This window comes from Sminthopsis crassicaudata, chromosome 2 (genome assembly GCF_048593235.1).
Source record: "Sminthopsis crassicaudata isolate SCR6 chromosome 2, ASM4859323v1, whole genome shotgun sequence".
Classification (NCBI taxonomy): Eukaryota; Metazoa; Chordata; class Mammalia; order Dasyuromorphia; family Dasyuridae; genus Sminthopsis; species Sminthopsis crassicaudata.
The window spans coordinates 527,876,583-527,901,441 of record NC_133618.1 but is presented as its reverse complement, the minus strand read 5'-3'; the positions used below and the strand labels follow the sequence as shown (position 1 = coordinate 527,901,441).

Here is a 24,859-nt window from a genome sequence, read left to right as displayed (position 1 = left end):
CCCCTGGTCTCAGCCTTCCTGCTCCGGAAGGAGGTCGAGGCCCCGGCGCGTGGGTCCCTCACCGCGCGGCCCTCCGGGCTCGCCTGCTCTCCAGCGTTGGGGAGGGGGCGGGGCCCGCGGAAGGCGGGTTCTTCAGAGCAAAAGTGGGTAGCGGGAAACAGCGCCCTGGCCACCCTAACTGCACCCCACTCTCCTACAGCCCTCCTTTAGCCTCGAAACAGGGGCCCCGGGCCGGAGAGCGGGTGTCGGGGTCCGGCGAGTGCGGGATGCCTCGTGCGTGGGCGTTCCTTCCTCTGCTCCTCTTCCCCTCCCCCTCCGGTCCCGGGCTTGGGAAGCTCCCCGGCGTGCCGAGGCAGGGAGGTGAGCTGGGAAGTTCAAGATGCTTGGCGCCTCACCTGGTGCACCCCGCCTGTGACTGAGGCCCGCCGGACAGCACCTGTGTGGGCTCGGCACTCAGGCCTCACGGGTAGGACTTTAAAGCTGAGCGAAGCTCTCGAGCTCGAGGATATTGAGACGCTTCGCTCTTTGTTTTCTTTATCTGAAGCCTTTATTTTCCCCTTGTTTGGATTTTCGGGGGGATAGTGACTACCTGGTCATATAGATGGCTTAGTAACCAGTGTAAATGTGGGAAATTGTTTTGGTGCTTTTTTTAGGCCAAAACTCAGTGAAACTTCATGAAATTACATTTACTGAAATGAGACCCTTTATTGCGATTGTTGGTATAGTGTAAGTGCATCTTTTTGTCCTCTAGCAATGTTTGATAAGTACATGATGTTTGTCAGTTCTGTATGAAGGGAGCCCTGAGGTTATGTACTCTCACTGCTGTTACATTGTCAAAGGCTAGTCAGGTTTAACTCTCCTTCCAGAGCCCGTAGGAAAAAGTGGTCAGATTGTACTTGAAGAACTGTGACTTCTGAGGTCATAACCTCGGAAATGTAAATGCACAACTTCCAAGACTGACAGGCTATGCATACACCTTAACTAACTATGTGTTAGATTCAGATTTAGCCCAGAATTAATCATTATTTGTCTTTGCCAACAGCTACAACATATATTGGGACCAGTTTGTTAGGATTCTTATAAGACGCTAAGTCAGTGGAATTGATAGAGACAATAGTTATTTAATTTAGTGTTCCTCAGTATGATTGATCTGACCCTACAAGGAGATGTTAGGGGCCAGAACTGGAAACAAGGTACTAAGTGGAACTGAGGAGACAATGGTTAAATCTAGTTTAGCATTGATTTAATCCTACAACAAATAGTGGTTTCCTAGTGATATAATGATTGGTGTGTACTCAGTGTGGGGCATAAAGAGGAGGTCTCAGGGCCAGGAAGGAGAAGCCCACTCTCAGAGGAGGAGACAGATTCATTCCACCTTCCACCTGTGTGCTGGCTGGAGGCTGAAGCTGGCAGAGGCAAAGGACTAGCAGCAGGAACTTTCCAAACCAAGGAGAGAGACAGGCCTCTAAGAAAGCTAACCGGGCCCAGGAAAAGAGACAAGACTTTGAAGGAAACAATAAAGGATCTGGACTTTGATCTCTGGCTGCATTTGGGGTAATTACTGAACTGAAACAAAGGCTGCCTCCAAAAGCCCCATCCCAAGAAACCTGCTCCCAGAGAATATTATATTTTAAAGAAGATTATTACACTAATTAATTTAGATTTGATTTTTTTTCAGTAATTTTACTGGAAGACATATTTTGTAAAAAGAGACATTCCTTTTCATCTCAGCTTTCTTTCTTGTTAGGTCTCTCTTATTTTTTCCTATGGAGCATGCTGGCTTTGTAACAAAGTTAAGTCTCAGAACCAGGAACCATTTTAGCAAAACATTTATATTTAAAGTACCTGAAAGCAACTCTCTAAGACTATAAATTGGAAAAAAAGTGCACATCTACTTTAGCAGGTCCCTAGACCAATAAAATCAGAAATCTTGCCCCTATACTAGTAATATTATTTTGGCATGGCCTGATAATAAAGAAGACACCTTTAATTTCCTATAAGTATAATTTGATTAAAGAACAATTATTTGTGGAGAATGATGGAAAGCAAAAGAAGAGAATGGCAGAGAAAAATGGATCAATGGTATCATGGAAGCAACAAACCTTCAGCGTGGACAGACTTCAGGAAATAGTAGATGGGAGAAGGATCTATTTGCTATGGTCTATGGAAATCACAAAAAAAGTCAACACCACTGAAAAACAAAATTTCATCTGATCATATAAAAGCTTATAGAAAATAATTTCTGATGGAATATATTCACTTATTCTTGTATCCCTTACTAAAAGGTAGTATGAATATGTGTACCTGTATGTATGGTAAGTGCTATTTAGTATAAAAGAGATGATTCACTTAATTTCTTAACTGGAAATTGGATAAACTTTATTAATTCTAGTCTATTTTTTTTTTACTAAATTTTTGTACCCAGGAAAATAGGATTATTTGGAGTTAGAATAATCTAGAAATAAATAATAGGGAAGGAGGAATAAAACAGTTTTAAAAAGTTCTTGAGCAGACTGCTCCATGAATTTAAAATATTTTTAATATATTTCTCAAAACTACAGAGGTTAATGAAGTAATAGAATGGAAGAAGGGGGAAAATATCAAGGAAGATAATTAGAGCCTCTTTAGGGAGGGAAGTTCTTTTTTTCTAGGTAAAAATAGGCAACCTGAAAAGTACAGACACTGTAACAAAGAAATGTGTTTTTTAAAATAGATTTTTATCTTCGTAAGTGGTGGACTGAACATTTTGAAATGTGGGATATGGTTTATAAATTTCCTTGTGTCTGTCTCTTCTTTAAGAAATACCACTTTTCCCTGGTCATTGTTTTGGGTTAGTCTTCTGGATTATTTAGACTTTTCATAAAAGTATTTGAGCTAAATTATAGTTTGCAGAACTTTTTAGTAAATAAAATATAAAGGAGTAGCTGAGATTTAGACGTTTTCCTAGAATTGGGAAATCTAAAGTAATACAAATTATTTGCATGGAATACCTAGGTATAGTAACATAATTAGATTAATTGAAATACTGTTGCTAGGAGATTCTATCAAATAGTTCTGACTATATACCTTCACAATGGTCATAACTATTCATAGTTTGAGAAGTGCTTTTGAGAGCAGTATTGGCTACTCATGTATGTCACACTTTTGTAGGGAAAACAAAAAAATATGTATGTGCTGAGAAACAGCAGATTACATTGGGAAGAAGTTGATGGGAAAAAAATTTCTTGGTTTCTTCACAAGTTAGAATTATAACAATTTATATAACCAAACTAGTAGATCAAGTAAATTGCCTAATAGAAAAATTGTATATATTAATTTAGTAAAATATGCTTATATGGCAGAAGAAATTTATATAGACATAATATTTCCTCCCAAGGGAGGTAACTCTTCAACCATTAGTTGAGGCTTTAAAACAAAGGCCACTGGGGCTCCAGGTTTTGAAACATTTAGCTCCATCCAAGTTTCTTGCACCTGGCTGAGTGGACAACTTCATCTTATATTTCTGCCCCTGTAATTAGCTGCCCATGCAGGTAGTAACAAAGGCCTTGCTGGGGCCTATTCCAGAAGAAAGTGAAGCCAAGAAGCAAAGATGAAGTTTTATAAAGAAATTCATATGTAATATCAACTTGTGAGAAATGATGGACAGTCATGTTTCCATAGAGGAAAACCACATGGCTGAAAAAGGAAATAGTTCAGAGGAGGGAAGTTCCTGGAACCAGTTAAAACTGGGTAAAACTGAAAATAGACAAAGATTATAGTGTAGCCAGAGTACATATGTTTAATTACTTTATTAATATTTCATGGAATTGTGAGGATAAAATGATGTAATATCTCTAAAGTACTTTAAAAACCTTAAAATGTTATGGAAATGCTAGATATTATTAGTTATTACTGTTGACCATCACAGTCAAGTTCTAGTACCTCAGGACCAAAGATGCTACATAAGGCAAACTTCCACCCTTGCAGGCACCTTTTCTGACATATGTGGACTTAGAGAGTTGGAACTATGGAACTAAGAGTGTAAGTAATTTGTCCAACGATATGCCAAGTATGTGTCAGAGGTAGAACATGAACCCAGTTAGGTCTTCTTGATTCCTCTGAGGCCAGCTCTCTATCCACTGTGTCTGGGTGGCAGGATGCCTTCCCATAGGTTTTGTTCAGTGATTTTCTTGGTTTCAATATGCAGATAGACATATGACTTCTCAATATGCTGGTGTTAAGGCAAACATCCCATACTTAGAGTAAATATAAAAAAGAAATTCCTTGATCGTGCTGAAGTTCTCCTCTTAGTCCTATTTCAAGATGACATTTTTGAAATGCTGGAACATTATAAAGCCCCTGCAATGAGATACACACTCAAGAGATCAATCTAGCTTTTTGTTGAGGAAAAATGACGTGTTTAAGATATAAACTAATTTGTGTTTCATACTTGATGTCTAACTCTCAGTAACTTTTGAAAAGGCATTGTAAATGACCAATAAGCTGGATCCAGAATTGAGTAGAAGGCAGTAAATGGGCTGAATTGCATTTGAGAAATTGAATAGGACTTTTAACAATTCCAGATTGTTCCTTGACATGTAAACCCATCTTTTTAATACCAGTAATTTCCTAATGATGATATAAGGTTATGAATTATGGGATAGCACAATCTCTAAAGAAATAAAATCAGGCATGACCCAAAGGGCAAAAAAGAGAGACCAGTGTCTTATGTGAGTAAATTGCAACATATACCAACATATATGCCAGAAGGCATATAAAAATCATCAAAGAAATGTACAGCAAGGGATAATAGATAATCTGTGTGCTGTGGTATTAGCCAAGAAATATTAAAATATCTGTACCAGGAGTTCTTAATCATTGTGTGTGTGGGTATGTAAGTGTGTGAGTCCGGTGAAACCTTGGCTTTAATTGTCATCTTCATGCTGATTATTCTCAAATCTGCCTATACAACCTTTATTTCAATCTCATATTTCCATTTTCCTTTCAGACATCTGAGACAGGTTCCCATAGGCACTTAACCTCATCATATCCAAAACTGACCTCATTATCTTTCCCCTCACCCCGATCCTTCCAGTCCCCCAACCTTGAACCCTACACATCATCCTTGATTCCTCACTTTCTCAAATATTCCTTCTTCCTTCTCATAATGCCATCACCCTGATTCAGGCTCTTTTAAACTAAATTTCATAACTTGATTTTGTATGTTATATAACTAACATTATTATTAGCTAACTTTATCTGCCTCTCTTTAATTTCTAATTTTCATTCATAAAATATGGATCGGTATAGAACAGAAAAATTATTCTAGTATATAAGCTAGTGTCAAAGCTGTACAGTTTTAGATGTTTTGTTGTTATTTTTTAATCCTAAGGGAAGAGTACCAAGAAACATTCCTAAAAGATTTATAGGTGACTTTGTTCCCTTGTCGTGTCTATAGCAGTTACCAGAAATCTTTGCATTTAAGTCACTATAGCCCATTAAAGGTGGGAAGAAAACAGGTGTTGAAGAAGGGGTGAGGTGGAAGAAGGAGCTGAGGAAGCAGCTGAAAAGAGGTAATGAATGCTAAATTGTACTGGGCACCACTCTTCCCCAGAAACAAGCAAACAAAAAAAACCCCTAAAACAATAATAGTCTTGAAAATGATTTAACCATCTGCCAAAGACAGAGAACTTTGGTTTTGAAATAACAAAGGCAATAGTTACATTAGGTTTGCAATTAATTGATATAACTTGGAACTTAGACATATTCTAGATGCCAAACTAAAACATTTGCTCGCTAAAAACTGATTTATGCTGTTATGATGCCTTTTCAAATTGGTGTTTTTTCTCCTGTTTTTATAACCATCTCACAAATAATTAGTCATATTAAAAACTGTCATTTAAACTTAAGTTTGATGATGATTAGAATTCTGTCTGGATTGAGAAGAGAAAGGGAAAAAAAAGGGAAATTAAGGAAGTAAGATTTGGGTCTGATATTAGTGGAGCTTGCTTGTTGAGGGAAATATTAGGAGAGAAAAAAGGTGAAATTTTGACCTCTCTGGTAAATAATACTAACATAATTGACAATTTTGGTTTTTTACTATAGAGATCTATTCAGTTTGAGATTCTAACCTGATAACAGTTGTTCTTTATATAATTTGGAGATTTCCTTACTAGTTGTCCAATTCTATTCGATGATCTTTTGATTGTTTTTGTTGTGGTTGCTTTTAGAAGAAGAATTGAAACTAATTTCATTACTTGTAAGGAACAGACTGAAGGGAAAGTCCAAGTGTAGCTCAGGACCTTCTCTACAATTTTTAGCTTATTTTCTAGAAGACAAGAGTAAATGACTTGCTTGCCCATGTTTACCCAGCCTTTATGTCCATGGTGGGACTTGAAGCCAGATCTTTCTGATTTTGAGCCTGGTTTTCTATCTCTCTTTATATTGCCTCTCTTTATGAATAAGATATAGATTATAATTAGTATATTACTATAGGAAACCTGTAAAGTTTGTAGACAGTAATATTTTCATTTGATTTGCTGAGGTGAAAATTTGAAAAATTATAACAGTTACAAAATTATTAAGCCATTAACCTCTTTTCAGTCAAAATAAATCTACAAAACTTCTGAATGATTTAAATTTAATTCAGTTATTATATATATTTGACAAGTATACTATTTAATTTTTTTAAATCCATATACAAAATATAGAAAAATTAAATTTTATCTTTACCTAAGGAAAATTCACGAATTGTGAGAGTGAAAGTTATAGCTGGAATAGGCCTGGTGAAGAAGGATCTCTTGGGAGCTGGGTAAGTTATAGAAATATTTGTGATATTTTTCAAAGTTTTATATGTATTAATTTTTTGTAAATTCCTTTTAATTATGAGATTACAAAATATTGATTCTAGTTAGAATTCAGTAATTTCACTATTTATTAAAGACCTTCCCTTCTATTCTAAGATCTTTGTGGCAGAAAAGTAACTTTGGTTTCTTAAAGGCATGATACAAGCTAATTCAGAGCAACATCTATATAGTAGATGGGAATTTTAATTTACCATTTTCACTTGAGCCATTGTTGGCTCATTTTTGCCAGCAGAGCCTATCTAGGTGAAAAGGCTTTGAGTTTAGAAAGGCTGGAAAATATTTGAGTCAAGTGAGATCTGTATGTCTTTTGTCTAAAGACAAACCTAGGTAAATTTAGAGTTTATCTGTAGATCAACCTTAGAGTGAGATTTTTTTTTTTTTAATTATAACAAGTCTTGAAGACCATCTACCAATTTATAGAAGGGTTGCTATTTGTTTTAATAAAGATAATATCCATGCTGATGAAAATAACTCTTTGAAGTAGTGAATATTTATTCCTAACACTTTACAATTCACTGTGTTAGCAACTGGGAAATGAAAGATGAAAAACAGTTCTTGCCCTCAAGGATCTAATGGTCTAACAGAAGGAATGATATAGATATGAGATATAGTCATGATATATAATGATAGCGGTATAGATAAAATGGATATAAGTATATAATACCCACACCTCATATGACATCTTTATGTATATCATATATATATGTATGTATATATATATATATATAAAATCATATTCATGTTTCCTATATCTATATCATCCCTTATCAGATATTTGTTTTATATACATATATAACATATATATATATATTTATACATATAAAAAATAAAATAAATAAATTTGATTCCATGTGGACTATGGTTGGAATTAGAAAAAGATTTAGGCAAAGTGCTCTAGGGAAATTTGAGTAGGGAGAGAGATCACTTATGTGGTTGATATGGAAAGATTGCTAAAAGTGAAAAAAAGAAGCCCCAGACTAAATAATCAGTTTATGATCAATAGGGCCAAATCTTTGCAATTCAAAGTGGTTCATTCAGTATAAAATAGCTGATCATAAAGAAAAATAGCGCTGAGAGTATCTGAGCTGTGGCAAAGATGATAACACTTCGGCATGGTCACTGATCCTCAACATGTATTAAGGAAAATTGCTTTGTACTAACTATATAAGTGCTTTTTGCCCATCAGCCAAGCCAGGCTTTTCCCATTCCTAGGGGCTAGCCAAGCACTGTGGCTTTACCCTAATTACTGGAAAGCAAGGTCCCATCTAACAATGTCACCACACTGGTCCTCCAAGCCCTGGAGGAATTGTAAAAGTATCCCAGAGGTTGTACTGACAACAGTTTGGAGGGACTACTCCACTCTCAATTATAATAAGCAAAGATGGTAAAGAGGAGGCAAACAGCTGCTTGAGCTCTGCGTTTTCTCTCAGAATTTACTTCATGACAAGCCACAGAATTAATGCTTGACCGGAAAAAAAAAAAACAACACAAAAAAAACAAACCCCACAAATAATCACCAACAGAAGACATCCTTGAAATTCGCCAGAAAAGGTCTGTGTTTGCTGGGGGAGGGGATGAACAGACAGGCTGAGGGCAAGCAGTGAAAGCGAGGCAGGCAGCCGAATGGAGAGGGAGAGGCTTGATCTCTGCGGTTTCTGCAAAATGACCTTTACACTAGTGTGGATAATTCGTCTTGGCAGCAAGCCAGGAGCAGCAGAGAAGGTGTAAATACTGGAAGTAAAGAATAAAACACCGAAAATTTCAGCACCCGGCCACCCCCCCCACCACCACCACCTGGAGTGACTCAGCACATTCTCAGAGCCTCAGAGCCCAGATGCAGCACAGCCATCGCTGTCCTGCTAGGGCCTCGCTGCTGTCTCCTGCAGTCTCTGGAGGAAGCCCAATAACACCATCCAGCCCCATCTCCCCCAGAAACAGACCAATTGTTTCTCTTGGCAATTTGTTTTCTTCGCTTCCTGCTCTAACACAATGAACAAAAAAGTTTAAAAGGGCTCTAACCATTGACAGCTTCTGTATGGATATAGAGCAGACTTCAAACCCTGAAGAGACTAAAAGCAGGTTGTCTCCAGAGGAATCCCCTAAGGGGGATATGAGCTGCTCCTCAATACACAAAACTCTCATAGAGGAAATCAAAAAGGCTCTCACAAGAGAGCTAGAAGAGAAATGGGAAAAGGAAAGGGAAGCTTGGCAAGAGAGTCTGGAGAAGTTATCCCACACATTTAAAGACAGAGTGGATAAAGAAAACAAATCACTGAGAAATAAAATTAGTGAGTTGGAAAAATAAGACAGCTATCTAAAAAATAAAATAGATGAAATGGGAAAAAAAATTCCACAGAAGAAAAAAACTCACTTAAAAACTCAAGTGAGTCAAGAAAATACATCATTGAAAATTAGACTTGAATAAGTAGAAATGAATGACCCAAGGAGAAACCAAGAAGTAGTCAAGCAAAACCAGAAAATGAAACAATTGATAAGAATGTCAAGTACCTTACTGGAAAGACAACAGACCTAGAAAACAGATCCAGGAGAGACAATTTGAGAATAATTGGACTCCCTGAAAAATGTGAGGAAAAAAAGAGCCTGGACACTATTTCCAGGAAATTATCAAAGAGAACTGCCCAGATGTTTTAGAAACAGAGGGTAAAATAGACATTGAAAAAATTCATCAATCACCTACTGAAAGGAACCCTAAAATCAAAACGCCAAGAAATATAGTGGCCAAGTTCAAGAACCATCAGACAAAGGAAAAAAAATATTGAAAGCTGCTAGAAAAAAGCAATTCAGATATGGAGGAGCCACAATAAGGATAACCCAGGATCTAGCAGTGTCCACATTAAAGGAACGAAGGGCCTGGAATATGATATTCCAAAAGGTTAAGGAACTTGATATGCAGCCAAGAATACCTTACCCAGCAAAAATGAGCATCCTTTTCCAGGGAAGAAGATGGACATTTAACGAAATAAATGAATTCCATCTATTCTCGATGAAAAAACCAGATCTACACAAAATGTTTGATCTTCAAATGCAGAACTCAAGAGATTTCTAAAAAGGTAAAAAGAAATCTTGAGAACTATATTTCTGCCATAAAGATATGTAAAGAACACATGTATAATTTGCCCTAGAAATCAGATGTGGAAAGGAAATTATATCATAAAAAAGGGTAAAGTGGTGGTACTACATCTCATGAAGAGGCAAAGGTAACCTATTATATCTGAGAGAAAGAAAGGAGGGGGACGAACAGTGTGTATCAATTGACATATTCGATTTATGGTGAAACTTCTTCCACTTCATTGAAAAGTGGGTGAGAAGGAGTAAGCTAAGGGGAAGGGAATACAGAAATTGTGAGGAAAAAGGGTAAAATAGGGGAAGGAACTTTAAGGTGGGGGAGCAATACTAAAAAGAGAGGGCTGTGAAAAGCAAGTGGTGCTCACAAGTTTAATACTGGGGAGGGGGGTAAGAGGGAAGGAAAGGAGAAAAGCATAAGCAGGGGTTAACAGGATGGCAAGCAATATAGAATTAGTCATTCTAACCATAAATGTGAATGGGGTAAACTCCCCCATAAAGAGGAAGCAATTAGCAGACTGGATTAAAAGCCAGAATCCTACAATATATTATTTACAGGAAACACACCTGAAACAGGGTGATACATTCAAACTAAAAGTAAAAGGGTGGAACAGAATCTACTATGCTTCAGGTGAAGCCAAAAAAGCAGGGGTAGCCATCCTCATCTCAGATCAAGCAAAAAAAAAAATTGATCTAATTAAGAGATAAGGAAGGGCATTATATCTTGCTAAAGGGTAGCATAGATAATGAAGCAGTATCAATATTAAACATATACACACCAAGTGGTGCAGCATCTAAATTCTTTTTTTTTCAGAGTGATTATTTTTTTTAATTTAGAATTTTTTTCCACATTATATATGCATGAGTAATTTTTTAATTTTTAATTATCCCTTGTATTCATGTTTCCAAATTATCCCCCCTCCCTCCACTCCCTCCCCCTGATGACAGGCAATCCCATACATTTTACATGTGTTACAATATAACCTAGATACAATATATGTATGTAAATACAATTTTCTTGTTGCATATTAAGTATTAGATTCCGAAGGTATAAGTAACCTGAGTAGATAGACAGTAGTGCTAACAATTTACATTCACTTCCCAGTGTTCCTTCTCTGGATGTAGTTATTTCTGTCCATCATTGATCAACTGGAAGTGAGTTGGATCTATCCACTTCCATCAGAATACCTCTTCATACACTGTTGAAGTGTACAGTGATCTTCTGGTTCTATTCATTTCACTCAGCATCAGTTGATGTAAGTCTCTCCAAGCCTCTCTGTATTCCTCCTGCTGGTCATTTCTTACAGAGCAATAATATTCCATAACCTTCATATACCATAATCTACCCAACCATTCTCCAATTGATGGACATCCATTCATCTTCCAGCTTCTAGCTACTACAAAAAGAGCTGCCACAAACATTTTGGCACATACAGGTCCCTTTCTGCTCTTTAGTATTTCTTTGGGATATAAGCCCAATAGCAGCAATGCTGGGTCAAAGGGTATGCACAGTTTGATAACTTTTTGGTCATAGTTCCAAATTGCTCTTCAGAATGGCTGGATTCTTTCACAACTCCACCAACAATGCATCAGTGTCCCAGTTTTCCCACAGCCCCTCCAACATTCATCATTATTTCTTCCTGTCATCTTAGCCAATCTGACAGGTGTGTAGTGGTATCTCAGAGTTGTCTTAATTTGCATTTCTCTGATAAGTAGTGATTTGGAATACTCTTTCATATGAGTGGATATAGTTTCAATTTCATCATCTGAGAATTGTCTGTTCATATCCTTTGACCATTTATCAATTGGAGAATAGTTTGATTTCTTATAATTTAGGGTCAGTTCTCTATATATTTTGGAAATGAGACCTTTGTCAGAACCTTTAACTTTAAAAATATTTTCCCAATTTGTTACTTCCCTTCTAATCTTGTTTGCATTAGTATTGTTTGTACAGAAACTTTTTAGTTTGATGTAATCAAAATCTTCTATTTTGTGATCAATAATGATCTCTAGTTCTCCTCTGGTCATAAATTCCTTCCTCCTCCACAGGTCTGAGAGGTAGACTATTTTCTGTTTCTCTAATCTATTTATGATCTCATTTTTTATGCCTAAATCATGGACCCATTTTGATCTTATCTTGGTATATGGTGTTAAGTGTGGATCCATATTTAATTTCTGCCATACTAATTTCCAGTTTTCCCAACAGTTTTTTCCAAATAATGAATTTTTATCCCTAATGTTGGTATCTTTGGGTTTGTCAAAGATTAGATTGCTATAGATGTACCCTTTTTTGTCCTTTGTATCTAATCTGTTCCACTGATCTACCGGTCTATTTCTTAGCCAATACCAAATGGTTTTGGTGTCTGCTGAGCATCTAAATTCTTAAAAGAGAAATTAAGAGAGCTGCAAGGAGAAATAAACAGCAAAACCATAATAGTGGGAAATCTCAACCTTGCACTCTCAGAAGTAGATAAATCAAACCGCAAAATAAATAAGAAAGACATAAATAGAATACTAGAAAAGTTTGATATGGTAGATCTTTGGCGAAAGCTAAATGGAGACAGAAAGGAGTACACTTTCTTCTCAGCAGTTCATGGAACCTATACAAAAATTGACCATATACTAGGACATAAAAACCTCAAAATTCAAATGCAGTAAGGCAGAAATAGTAAATGCATCCTTTTCAGACCACAATACAATGAAAATTACATTTAATAAAAAGCCAGGGGAAAAGAGACCAAAAAATAATTGGAAACTAAATAATCTCATATTAAAGAATGATTGGCTGAAACAGCAAATCATAGACAGAATTAATAACTTCACCCAAGAAAAGACAATGAGACATCATACCAAAATGTGTGGGATACAGCCAAAGCAGTAATAAGGGGAAATTGTATATCTCTAGAGGCTTACTTGCATAAAATAGAGAAAGAGAAGGTCAACGAATTGGGCTTACAACTAAAAATGCAAGAAAAGGAACAAATTAAAAACCCTCAGACAAACACAAAACTTGAAATTCTAAAAATAAAAGGTGAGATTAATAAAATTGAAAGTAAAAAAACTATTGAAATAATAAAACTAAGAGTTGTTTCTATGAAAAAACCAACAAAATAGAGAAACCCTTAGTAAATCTGATTAAAAAAAGGAAAAAGGAAAAGCAAATTGTTAGTCTTGAAAATGAAAAGGGAGAACTCACCACTAATGAAGAGGAAATTAGAACAATACTTTGCCCAACTTTATGCCCATAAATTCGATAACATAAATGAAATGGAAGAATACCTTCAAAAATATAGCTTGCCCAGATTAACAGAGGAAGAAGTAAGTAGTCTAAATAGTCCCATTTCAGAAAAAGAAATAGAACAAGCTATCCACCAACTCCCTAAGAAAAAATCCCCAGGACCAGATTTACATGTGAATTCTACCAAACATTCAAAGAACAACTAACTCCAATGCTATATAAACTATTTGAAAAAATAGGGATTAAAGGAGTCCTACCAAATTCCTTTTATGACACAGACATGGTACTGATACCTAAACCACGTAGGCTGCAAACAGAGAAAAAAAATTATAGACCAATCTCCCTAATGAATATTGATGCTAAAATCTTAAATAAAATATTAGCAAAAAGACTACAGAAAATCATCCCCAGCATAATACACTATGACCAAGTGGGATTTATACCAGGAATGCAGGGCTGGTTCAAAATTAGGAAAACTATTAGCATAATCAACCATATCAATAACCAAATTAACAAAAACCACATAATCATCTCAATAGATGCAGAAGAAGCATTTGATAAAATCCAAAATCCATTCCTACTAGGAGAGTATAGGAATAAAGGGACTATTCCTTAAAATAATAAGGAGCATATATTTACGACCGTCAATAAGCATAATATGCAATAGAAATAAACTGGAACCTTTCTCTGTAAGATCAGGAGTGAAACAAGGTTGCCCACTATCACCATTACTATTCAATATAGTACTAGAAACGCTAGCCTCGGCAATAAGAGCCGAGAAAGAGATTCAAGGAATTAGAGTAGGAAATGAGGAAATCAAATTATCACTCTTTGCAGATGACATGATGGTATACTTAGAGAACCCCAAAGACTCTGCTAAAAAGCTATTAGAAATAATTCAGAACTTTAGCAAAGTTTCAGGATACAAAATAAATCCACATAAATCCTCAGCATTTTTATACATTACCAACACAATCCAACAGCAAGAGATACAAAGAGAAATTTCATTCAAAATATGTCGATAGTATAAAATATTTGGGAATATATCTACCAAAGGAGAGTCAGGAATTATATGAGCAAAATTACAAAACACTTGCCACAAAAATAAAGTCAGATTTAAATAATTGGAAAGACATTCAGTGCTCTTGAATAGGCCGAGCGAATATAATTAAGATGACAATACTCCTTAAACTAATCTATTTATTTAGTGCTATACCCATCAGACTCCCAAGAAACTATTTTAATGACCTAGAAAAAATAACAACAGAATTCATATGGAACAACAAAAGGTCGAGAATTTCAAGGGAAGTAATGAAAAAAAATTAAATGAAGGTGTTCTAGCTGTACCTGATCTAGAATTATATTATAAAGCAACAGTCACCAAAACCATTTTGCATTGGCTTAGAAATAAACTATTTGATCAGTGGAATAGGTTAGGTTCACAGGGCAAGATAATGAATAAAAATAGCAATCTAGTGTTTGACAAACCTAAAGATCCCAATTTTTGGGATAAGAATTCATTATTTGACAAAAACTGCTGGGAAAACTGGAAATTAGTATGGCAGAAACTAGGCATGGACCCACATTTAACACCACATACAAAGATAAGATCAAAATGGGTCCAAGATTTAGGCATATAGAATGAAATCATAAATAAATTAGAGGAACATAGGCTAGTTTACCTCTCAGACTTGTGGAGGAAGAAGGAATTTGTGTCCGAAGGAGAACTAGAGATCATTATTGATCACAAAATAGAAAATTTTGATTACACCAAATTAAAAAGTTATTGCACAAACAAAACTAATGCAAACAAGATTAGAAGGGAAGTAACAAATTGGGAAAACACTTTTACAGTTAAAGGTTCTGATAAAGGCCTCATCTCCAAAATATACAGAGAATTGACTTTAATTTCTAAGAAATCAAGCCATTCTCCAATTGATGAATGGTCAAAAGATATGAACAGGCACTTTTCAGATGATGAAATTAAAACTATTTCCACTCATATGAAAGAGTGTTCCAAATCACTATTGATCAGAGAAATGCAAATTAAGACAACTCTGAGATACTACTACACACCTGTCAGATTGACTAAGATGACAGGAACAAATAATGATGAATGTTGGAGGGGCTGTGGGAAAACTGGGACACTGATGCATTGTTGGTGGAGTTGTGAAAGAATCCAACCATTCTGGAGATCAATCTGGAATTATGCCCAAAAAGTTATCAAATTGGGCATATCTTTTGATCCAGCAGTGCTACTCCTGGGCTTATATCCCAAGGAAATACTAAAGAAGAGAAAGGGACCTGTATGTGCCAAAATGTTTGTGGCAGCCCGTTTTGTAGTGGCTAGAAACTGGTAAATGAATGGATGCCCATCAATTGGAGAATGGTTGGGTAAATTATGGTATATGAATATTATGGAATATTACTGGTTTTGTAAGAAATGACCAACAGGAGGAGTACAGAGAGGCTTGGAGAGACTTACATCCACTGATGCTGAGTGAAACGAGCCGAAATAGGAGATCATTATACACTTCAGCAATTGTAAAGGGCTAGAACTGAGCAATGCACTTGGATAATGAAGCACGTGAGACTAATTTCCAATTGGACAGTTCCCTATCAACTTGTTTGAAGGTTGACTCTCCCCACCGTCAGTGCACATTCGTTGTGGTGTAAGAAACAGGAATTGTACATGCAAGTAGTGATATAACATACAATATAAATCAACACGGTTTTGTAAAAGATTTCCAGAAATCCTAGAAGGAGGGTATGTAAACATCAGTCACACATACGCCTTCTTCAGCAACCAAGAGATAGTCCAAAACCAATCTATTGTCCATTGCTTCACGTATTAGGTAATACAATGATCCCCACAAGTTTTTGATGTCCCGCATCAATCTTTTTATATGTTAGGGAATCCAATGATCCCTGCAGGTTTTGAAGACCTGCAAAAGTCTTATCATGCCTCAGAGAATCCAATGATTCCTGAGGACATTTAGTCCTATAATAGTCTTATGATGTCTCAGAGAATCTAGTGATTCCTGAAGATTTTCAAGTCCAACAATTTTTGATGTCCATGAGTCAAACGCCATAACTGCCAGGTTCTTTCAGTGGTGGGCACAGTCAGCAAGGGAACCACCTGATGTTTCTTGGGTCTCTCCTTTGTTTCAAGGGTCTGCTCCATCTCTCTTAGATGGACACAGCTCTTCCAGTGGGTTATAAAACCTGTCTGCCAGAGCCAGTGCATCTTTGTTAAAAATTCTAAAATTAATGGTATAGAGAACTAAAATTAGAAGTTCTCTAGGGTTACCTGTGGCATGTAAAATCTTATACTGTGCACAAAAATGTGCAAAATGTTTAGACTTATATGCAGGTCCATTGTCTGTTTTTATTGCTTGTGGCGTACCCATAATTGCAAATGCTTGTATAAGGAATTCAGTCACCACTTGGCTGTCTCTTTTGCTGCTGGCATTGCAAATGTGAATCCTGAAAAGGTATCTAGCATGTCGTGGATAAAAGATAGAAGACCAAAAGATTTATAATGGGTCACATCCATTTGCCAAATTTCATTAGGTCTCAAACCACGAGGTTTCTTCCCTGGAGGGGAGTGTAGGAGCATGAAAAGGAAGGCAAGCTGGACAGGCTTTTACTATGGTCCTAGCTTCTCTTGTTATTCCAAATTGTAAACATAAAGCTCGGGCAGCCTGATGATATTTAGAATGAGATTCTTGTGCTTCTTGAAATAAAGGAGTACTGGCCAACATGGTTAGAAGGCTATCTGCCTTTGAATTATCATCAGAAATAGGACCTAGAAGTCCATTATGGGAGTGGACATGCAAAATATAAATTTTAGGACTTAGTGCTTTCTCACTTGATCTTGAAGTTCCTTAAAGAACTGATATATATTGGAGGCTACAAATTTTATTTGGGCTGTGGCAATTCTTTGTACCACACCTACTGAATAGGCTGAATCAGATATTATATTTATGTCTCCCAGATAATAAGCAAGAGCTAGAATGATTGCATACAATTCATTCTGCTTAGTGGACTGAAAAGGAGTTCTAATTACTCTCTTTATAGTTAAGTCACGAGAGTATACGGCGCAAATATTATGTTTGGATGCATCTGTAAAGATAGTTGGTCCTTTAAGAGGAACTTTAAAAACCTTTTCTTCAAGAATTCATCGCCAATTATATAACAGTCTCGTTATCTTTAATGGAGACCCGTGTGTAAAATTTGGAGCCGTGGCTAATAAAATTTGCCACTCTGGGATAGTTTCACAGCATACATTAACTTGTGCATTAGTATAAAAGATGTATATCTTGTCAGATCTTATCCCAGATAATTGTACTGCTTGTTTAATGGCCTTTAATAAAATTCTAGCCACAAGCACTGGGTAAAGAATAAGGCTTTGTTCTGGTTGTGCTGGGAGGTTCACCCACTTTATCACACTGTCTCCTTGATGAAGGACTGGTGTGGGTGCCTCTTGTGTAGCAAAAACTGATATTTCCAAGGGTTTTTGAATGACTCTTTCAACCACATTGGATAAAGCCAGTTCAACTTGTCTGAAAGCCTCTTGAACTTCTTTTGTAAGCTGGTGTAGTGAATTTAAAGCACTGTCTCCCCTTAAAATGTCATATAATGGTTGCAATTGACAGGTTGAATTGAATTGCCTAGCACAGGACGCATCCATTGGATATCTCCTATCAATTTCTGGAAGTCATTTAAGGTGTGTAGCTTCTCTGTTCTTAAGGAGAGTTTTTATACTGTAAGCACCTTAGGATATACTTCATATCCTAAATATTGAAAAGAAGCATGTCTTTGAATCTTTTCTGAAGCTATATGCAATTTATAATTCTTTAGTGTTTCTATGGTTTTTTGTAGACATGATTCTAACATTTGTTCCTGAGGTGCACATCCCGATATATCATCCAAGTAATGTAATAACATTACTTTTGGAAATGCTTTTCTTACATGAGTAAGAGCAGCAGCAACATACATTTGACACATAGTAGGGCTGTTTTTCATTCCCTGTGGCAAAACTGTCCATTCATATCTTTTATAAGGCTCAGCTAAGTTAACGCTGGGCACTGAAAAGGCAAATCTTTTCATACCTCCTTATCTACAGGGATAGAATAGAAACAATGCTTAATGTCTATAACCCACAGAGGCCATTCTCTAGGCAATTGAGTAGGAGATGGAAGTCCAGGTAGAAGAGTTCCCATAGTTTCTATCTGTTCATTTACCTTTCTTAAATCAGTCAACATCCTCCATTTTCCAGATTTCTTTTTTACAACAAATACTGGGGAATTCCAAGGACTTAGAGAAGATTGTAAGTGTCCTTGGTCAAGTTGTTCCTGTACTGTGTCTAGTAAGGCCTGAATTTTATCTCTACCTAAGGGCCCCTGTTCTATCCACACTGGTGTATCAGTTTTCCATTGGATAGGAACAGGTAAAAGTGTTGGCAGGCCTTCAACAGCACCCCTGCCTAATGTGTGACTGATGTTTACATACCCTCCTTCTAGGACTTCTGGAAATCTTTTCCAAAACCATCTTGATTTACATTGTTTGTTATATCACTACTTGTATGTACAATTCCTGTTTGTTACACCACATCGAGTGTGCACTGACGGTGGGGAGAGTCAACCTTCACACAAGTAAATAGGGAAATGTCCAATTGGCAATTAGTCTCACGTGCTTCATTATCCAAGTGTATTGCTCAGTTCTAGCCCTTTACAAACAATGATACTGTATGAGGATGTATTCTGAGGGAAGTGGATATCTTCAACATAGAGAAGGACTAATCCAATTCCAATTGATCAGTGATGGACAGAATCAGCTACACCCAGAAAAGGAACACTGGGAAATGAGTGTAAACTGTGAGCAATTTTTTTTGGTTTGTTTTTCTTCCCACATTATTTTTACCTTCCGAATACAATTCTTCCTTTGCAACAACAACAACAACAAAATTCGGTTCTGCACATATATATTGTACCTAGGATATACTATAAGATATTTAATATTTATGGGAATGGAATGCATGCCATCTAGGGGAGGGGGTGGAGGGAAGGAGGGGAAAAATTCGGAACAGAAGGGAGTACGAGGAATAATGTTGGGAAAAAAAATTATCTATGCATATGTACTGTCAAAAATGTTATAATTATAAAATTAATTTAAAAAAATAAAAAAACCCAACAAAATACCTTAGTAAATCTGATTTTAAAAAGGAATGAGGAAAAGCAAATTGATAGTCTTAAAAATGAAAAGGGAGAACTCACCACTAATGAAGAGGAAATTAGAACAAGAGTTAGGAGTTACTTTGCCCAACTTTATGCCAATAAATACGATAACTTAAATGAAATGGAAGAATACCTTCAAAAATATAGCTTGCCCAGATTAACAGAGGAAGAAGTAAATAATCTAAATAGTCCCATTTCAGAAAAAGAAATAGAACAAGTTATTAACCAACTCCCTAAGAAAAAATCCCCAGGACCAGATGGATTTACATATGAATCCTACCATTCAAAGAACAACTAACTCCAATGCTATATAAACTATTTGAAAAAATAGGGATTGAAGGAGTTCTACCAAATTCCTTTTATGTCACAGACATGGTATTGATACCTAAACCAGGTAGGCTGAAAACAGAGAAAGAAAATTGTAGACCAATCTCCCTAAGGAATATTGATGCTAAAAACTTAAATAAAATATTAGCAAAAAGACTACAGAAAATCATCCCCAGGATAATACACTATGACCAAGTGGGATTTATACCAGGAATACAGGGCTGGTTCAAAATTAGGAAAACTATTAGCATAATCAACCATATCAATAACCAAATTAACAAAAACCATATGATCATCTCAATAGATGCAGAAAAAGCAGTTGATAAAATCCAGCATCCATTCCTACTAAAAACACTTGAGAGTATAGGAATAAATGGACTATTCCTTAAAATAATAAGGAACATATATTTAAAACTGTCAGTAAACATCATATGTAATGGTAATACACTGGAACCTTTCCCAGTAAGATCAGGAGTGAAACAAAGTTGCCCACTATCACCATTACTAGAAACGCTAGCCTTGGCAATAAGAGCCGAGAAAGAGATTCAAGGAATTAGAGTAGGAAATGAGGAAATCAAATTATCACTCTTTGCAGATGACATGATGGTATACTTAGAGAATCCCAAAGACTGCTAAAAAGCTATTAGAAATAATTCAGAACTTGAGAAAAGTTGCAGGATACAAAATAAGTCCACATAAATTCTCAGCATTTTTATACATTACCAACACAATCCAACAGCAAGAGATACAAAGAGAAATTCCATTCAAAATAACTGTTGATAGTATAAAATATTTGGGAATATATCTACCAAAGGAGAGTCAGGAATTATATGAGCAAAATTACAAAACACTTGCCACAAAATAAAATCAGATTTAAATAACTGGAAAGACATTAAGTGCTCTTACATAGGGCAAGCGAATATAATCAAGATGACAATTCTCCCTAAACTAAACTATTTATTTAGTACTATGCCAATCAGACTCCCAAGAATTTCAAGGAAAGTAATGAAAAAAAAAATCAAATGAAGGTGGCCTAGCTGTACCTGATCTGGAACTATATTATAAAGCAGCAGTCACCAAAACCATTTGGTATTGGCTAAGAACTAGACTAGTTGATCAGTGGAATAGGTTAAGTTCACAGGACAAGATAGTGAATAAAAATAGCAATCTAGTGTTTGACAAACCCAAAGATACCAAATTTTGGGATAAGAATTCATTATTTGACAAAAACTGCTGGGAAAACTGGAAAGTAGCATGGCAGAAACTAGGCATATACTAAGATAAGATCAAAATGGGTCCATGATTTAGGCATAAAGAATGAAATCATAAATAAATTGGAGGAACATGGGATAGTTTACCTCTCAGACTTGTGGAGGAGGAAGGAGTTTGTGTCCAAGGGAGAACTAGAGACCATTATTGATCACAAAATAGACATTTTGATTACACCAAATTAAAAAGTTTCTGCACAAGCAAAACTAATGCAAACAAGATTAGAAGGGAAGTAACAAATTGGGAAAACATTTTTATAGTTAAAGGTTCTGATAAAGGCCTCATCTCCAAAATATACAGAGAATTGACTCTAATTTCTAAGAAATCAAGCCATTCTCCAATTGATAAATGGTCAAAGGATATGAACAGACAATTTTCAGAGGATGAAATTGAAACTATTTCCACTCATATGAAAGAATGTTCCAAATCACAATTGATCAAAGAAATGCAAATTAAGACAACTCTGAGATACCAATACCCACATGTCAGATTGGCTAAGATGACAGGAAGAAATAATGATGAATGTTGGAGGGGCTGTGGGAAAACTGGGACACTGATGCATTGTTGGTGGAGTTGTGAAAGAATCCAACCATTCTGGAGAGCAATCTGGAATTATGCCCAAAAAGTTATCAAATTGGGCATACCCTTTGACCCAGCAGTGATACTCCTGGGCTTATATCCCAAGGAAATACTAACGAAGGGAAAGGGATCTGTATATGCCAAAATGTTAGTGGCAGCCCTTTTTGTAGTGGCTAGAAACTGGTAAATGAATGGATGCCCATCAATTGGAGAATGGTTGGGTAAATTATGGTATATGAATGCTATGGAATATTATTTTTCTGTAAGAAATGACAAACAGGATGAATACAGAGAGGATTGGAGAGACTTACATCAACTGATGCTGAGTGAAATGAGCAGAACCAGGAGATCATTATACACTTCAATAATACTATATGAACATGTATTCTGATGGAAGTGGATATCTTCAACATAGAGAAGAGCTAATCCAATTCCAATTGATCAATGATGGCAGCTACACCCAGAGAAGAAACACTGGGGAATGAGTGTAAACTGTTAACATTTTTTTTGTTTTTCTCCTCAGGTTATTTTTACCTCCCGAATCTAATTCTTCCTTTGCAACAACAACATCAAAATTTGGTTCTGCACTTATATATTGTACCTAGGATATACTATTACATATTTAATATGTATGGGAATGCCTGCCATCTAGGGGAGGGGATGGAGGGAAGGAGGGGAGTACAAGGGATAATGTTGTAAAAAATTACCTATGCATATGTACTGTCAAAAATGTTATAATTATAAAAATAATTTTAAAAAGGAGGGACAGAAACTGAATAAAATAAAATGGGCATAATTAAGTAATGTTAAAAAAAATTATAATGAGCAATGGGCTGCAGTAAACCTGCTTTTTGCCATTATACTTGCCCCATCTTCTGCCTCTGCCACTGAAAACTGCTCTGTTTTCTGCTGTTGTCTTCTCTCCTGATGGGGCCATCTCTGCTCTCTGTTGCTTCTGCAATTAAAGCAATTATAGGAAGTTATCTTGCCCAATTATTTGCCAGTACATTTAGCAATTTAAGTGAAATGCTGCTGGTGTTCTCATCTTTGCTGTAGTCATTGACACTGATCTGTGTGTGTTTGTGTGTGTGTGTGTATATATATACATGCACAAAATTTGTTTTTTGCTAAGACAATAATTGGGGGTAAGTGACTTGCCCAGGGTCACACAGCCAGGAAGTGTTAAGTGTCAGACCAGATTTGAACTCAGCTCCTCCTGACTTCAGGGCTGGTGCTCTATCCATTGGGTCCCCTAGTTGCCCTTATTTATATATTTCATATATTTTTGCCTACTGGCACCACTAAGGCCTACATTTCTGCCAGCTGACTAGTGCCACTGAATTAAGCAAATTGCCAGAAAAATACTTGAATGACTTGTCAACAAAAATGTTGTACACTAATGGAGAGAAACTTTACTTTGGGATTTAGGTTAAAATTCTATTCATAATCAGCTAATAAACGTTCTTTATTGAGTAACTTGCTTGGATTTGAGGGTAAAAAAACTTTTGAGTTAGAAAATTATATTCAGATGTTGGAGAAAATTTGGGAAGACATTTAAAATAGTGTACCACTGTAATGCTGTGATTTGGCCTAACCAATCAAAAAGTTTCCAAATTCTGTAATCCTTTGATTCAAGTCTTGTACTATTAGACCAATAGCAGAAAGAAATCAATGAGGAAAAGCATCTACATGTAGAGAAATATAAATAGCAGCTCTTTTCATGATAGTTTAAAAATAGAAAATAAGGAAGGTATCTTTCTATTGGAGAATGGGTGAACAAATTATATGTGAAAATAATATAATATTCTGCCATAAGAAATGATGAAATGGACAATTTCAGAGAAAACTGAGAATACCTTTATGAATTGAAGTGAAGAATGAAATGAACAGAAACAGGAGTGTTGTTTATACAGTGTTAATATTTTAAAAGACTCTTATAATTTTGCTGTATGCAATGATAAACCATGAGTTTAAAAAATGAAGATGAAAATTGTCATTCACTAGACATAGTTGCTGAACTTAAAATGCAGAAAAAATTAATTTTGGAGAGTGTTAATGTGTGAATTTATTTGACTAAATTATGTAGATATGCATGAGGAATTTCTTTTTGGTTTTTAAATTTGCTCAATATGGGGATAATGAAAGGGACAAATTAAGAAATACTTTATATTGAAAAATAAAAGTTAAAACTTTTAAATTATTTTGTCACTAATTATAAAAGTCACTAAAATAGTAAAATGACTTTCTGTATCAATTTAGTGACAAACTAGTTGAATGGTATTTTCATGTTTCTTTACTATATTATAGTATTTTAGAATTAGTAATTTATGCATTCTCACTTCTAGAAGGAATATATAAATTAGGGAAATTATGGTTTAATGGATAGGATGTTAGACATAGAGTCTAGAATACTGGATTCTTTTACTTGATAGGTGGGAGATTCTCAATCACTCACTTAACCAACCTGTTTGAGAAATCTTAGTTTTCTCATCTATGAAAGTAGAATGGTAATAATACCTGTTGTGCCTAGCAATAATAGATATTAGCTATTATTGCTCTGTCACTCAAAGGAGATAACATATAAAGTACTTCCAAATTGTAAAGCATGAAATAAATGCTTATTATTATTTTTTCTTAAGCACTTGAAAAATATGGGATATGTTGACAACTTTGACTTTATATAACAGTAGATTGCTGTCTGTCTTATTTAAATGAGATTATTCAGTAATATATTCTTTTGGGAAATAATTTTTCTCCCTCCCAGTGTGGTAAAATAAGGAAATAATTAGAGTTAAACTAGCCAGTTTAGTGATTTCCAATGTTAGATATGAGACAATCCTGACTTTCCAATATTTTAATTAATCTGTAATCTAATTAGTTACATTGAGTATTCTCTCCAGTATAAATTGTATCCCCTTCTTGTCCTGTGAGATTCTTTTCCATGTTATCCCAAAATCTTTCATAGGGGCCTTTTCAGTATACTGGAGATCTTCCTGTAGTTTTTTTTTATTACATAGGATTACTGGGACAGCACAGGAGCTTTCATCCTACACTGTAGAACTGACCCACTTCCTTTTCCAGGAATATTTATTTTCTTTAGTAATATCTTTTATACAATTTCTCACAAACAGATAATCATTGGTACCATATCGCCTCTTATTTGTACCCAATATACATCTCTCCATTAATTTTTGGGTATTTTCTTGAGATTATGATATTCCATGATGATACATTACCAAAAGAATATTATTTTTAAAAGCTTTTTAAATTATTTATTT

General features: G+C 35.6%; 1 protein-coding gene across 9 annotated transcripts in view; it reads left to right on the top strand.

Moving 5' to 3' along the window:
* Nucleotides 1-24,859, top strand: part of NEDD4 (NEDD4 E3 ubiquitin protein ligase) — a 135,606-nt gene that overhangs the window by 197 nt on the left and 110,550 nt on the right. For 2 of the 9 annotated variants that reach the window (XM_074294588.1, XM_074294587.1), the window contains exons 1-2: nt 9-5,552; nt 6,717-6,790. The exons of 5 other annotated variants lie outside the window; for them this stretch is intronic. Coding sequence is in view for 1 of the 4 variants with exons in the window: in XM_074294580.1 (XP_074150681.1) it covers nt 6,717-6,790 (74 nt within the window). In the remaining 3 variants the exon portion in view is untranslated. Of the gene's footprint in view, nt 1-8; nt 5,553-6,716; nt 6,791-24,859 lie in introns of those variants that run through there. 2 more of the 9 variants (XM_074294590.1, XM_074294580.1) reach the window with 1 other exon arrangement.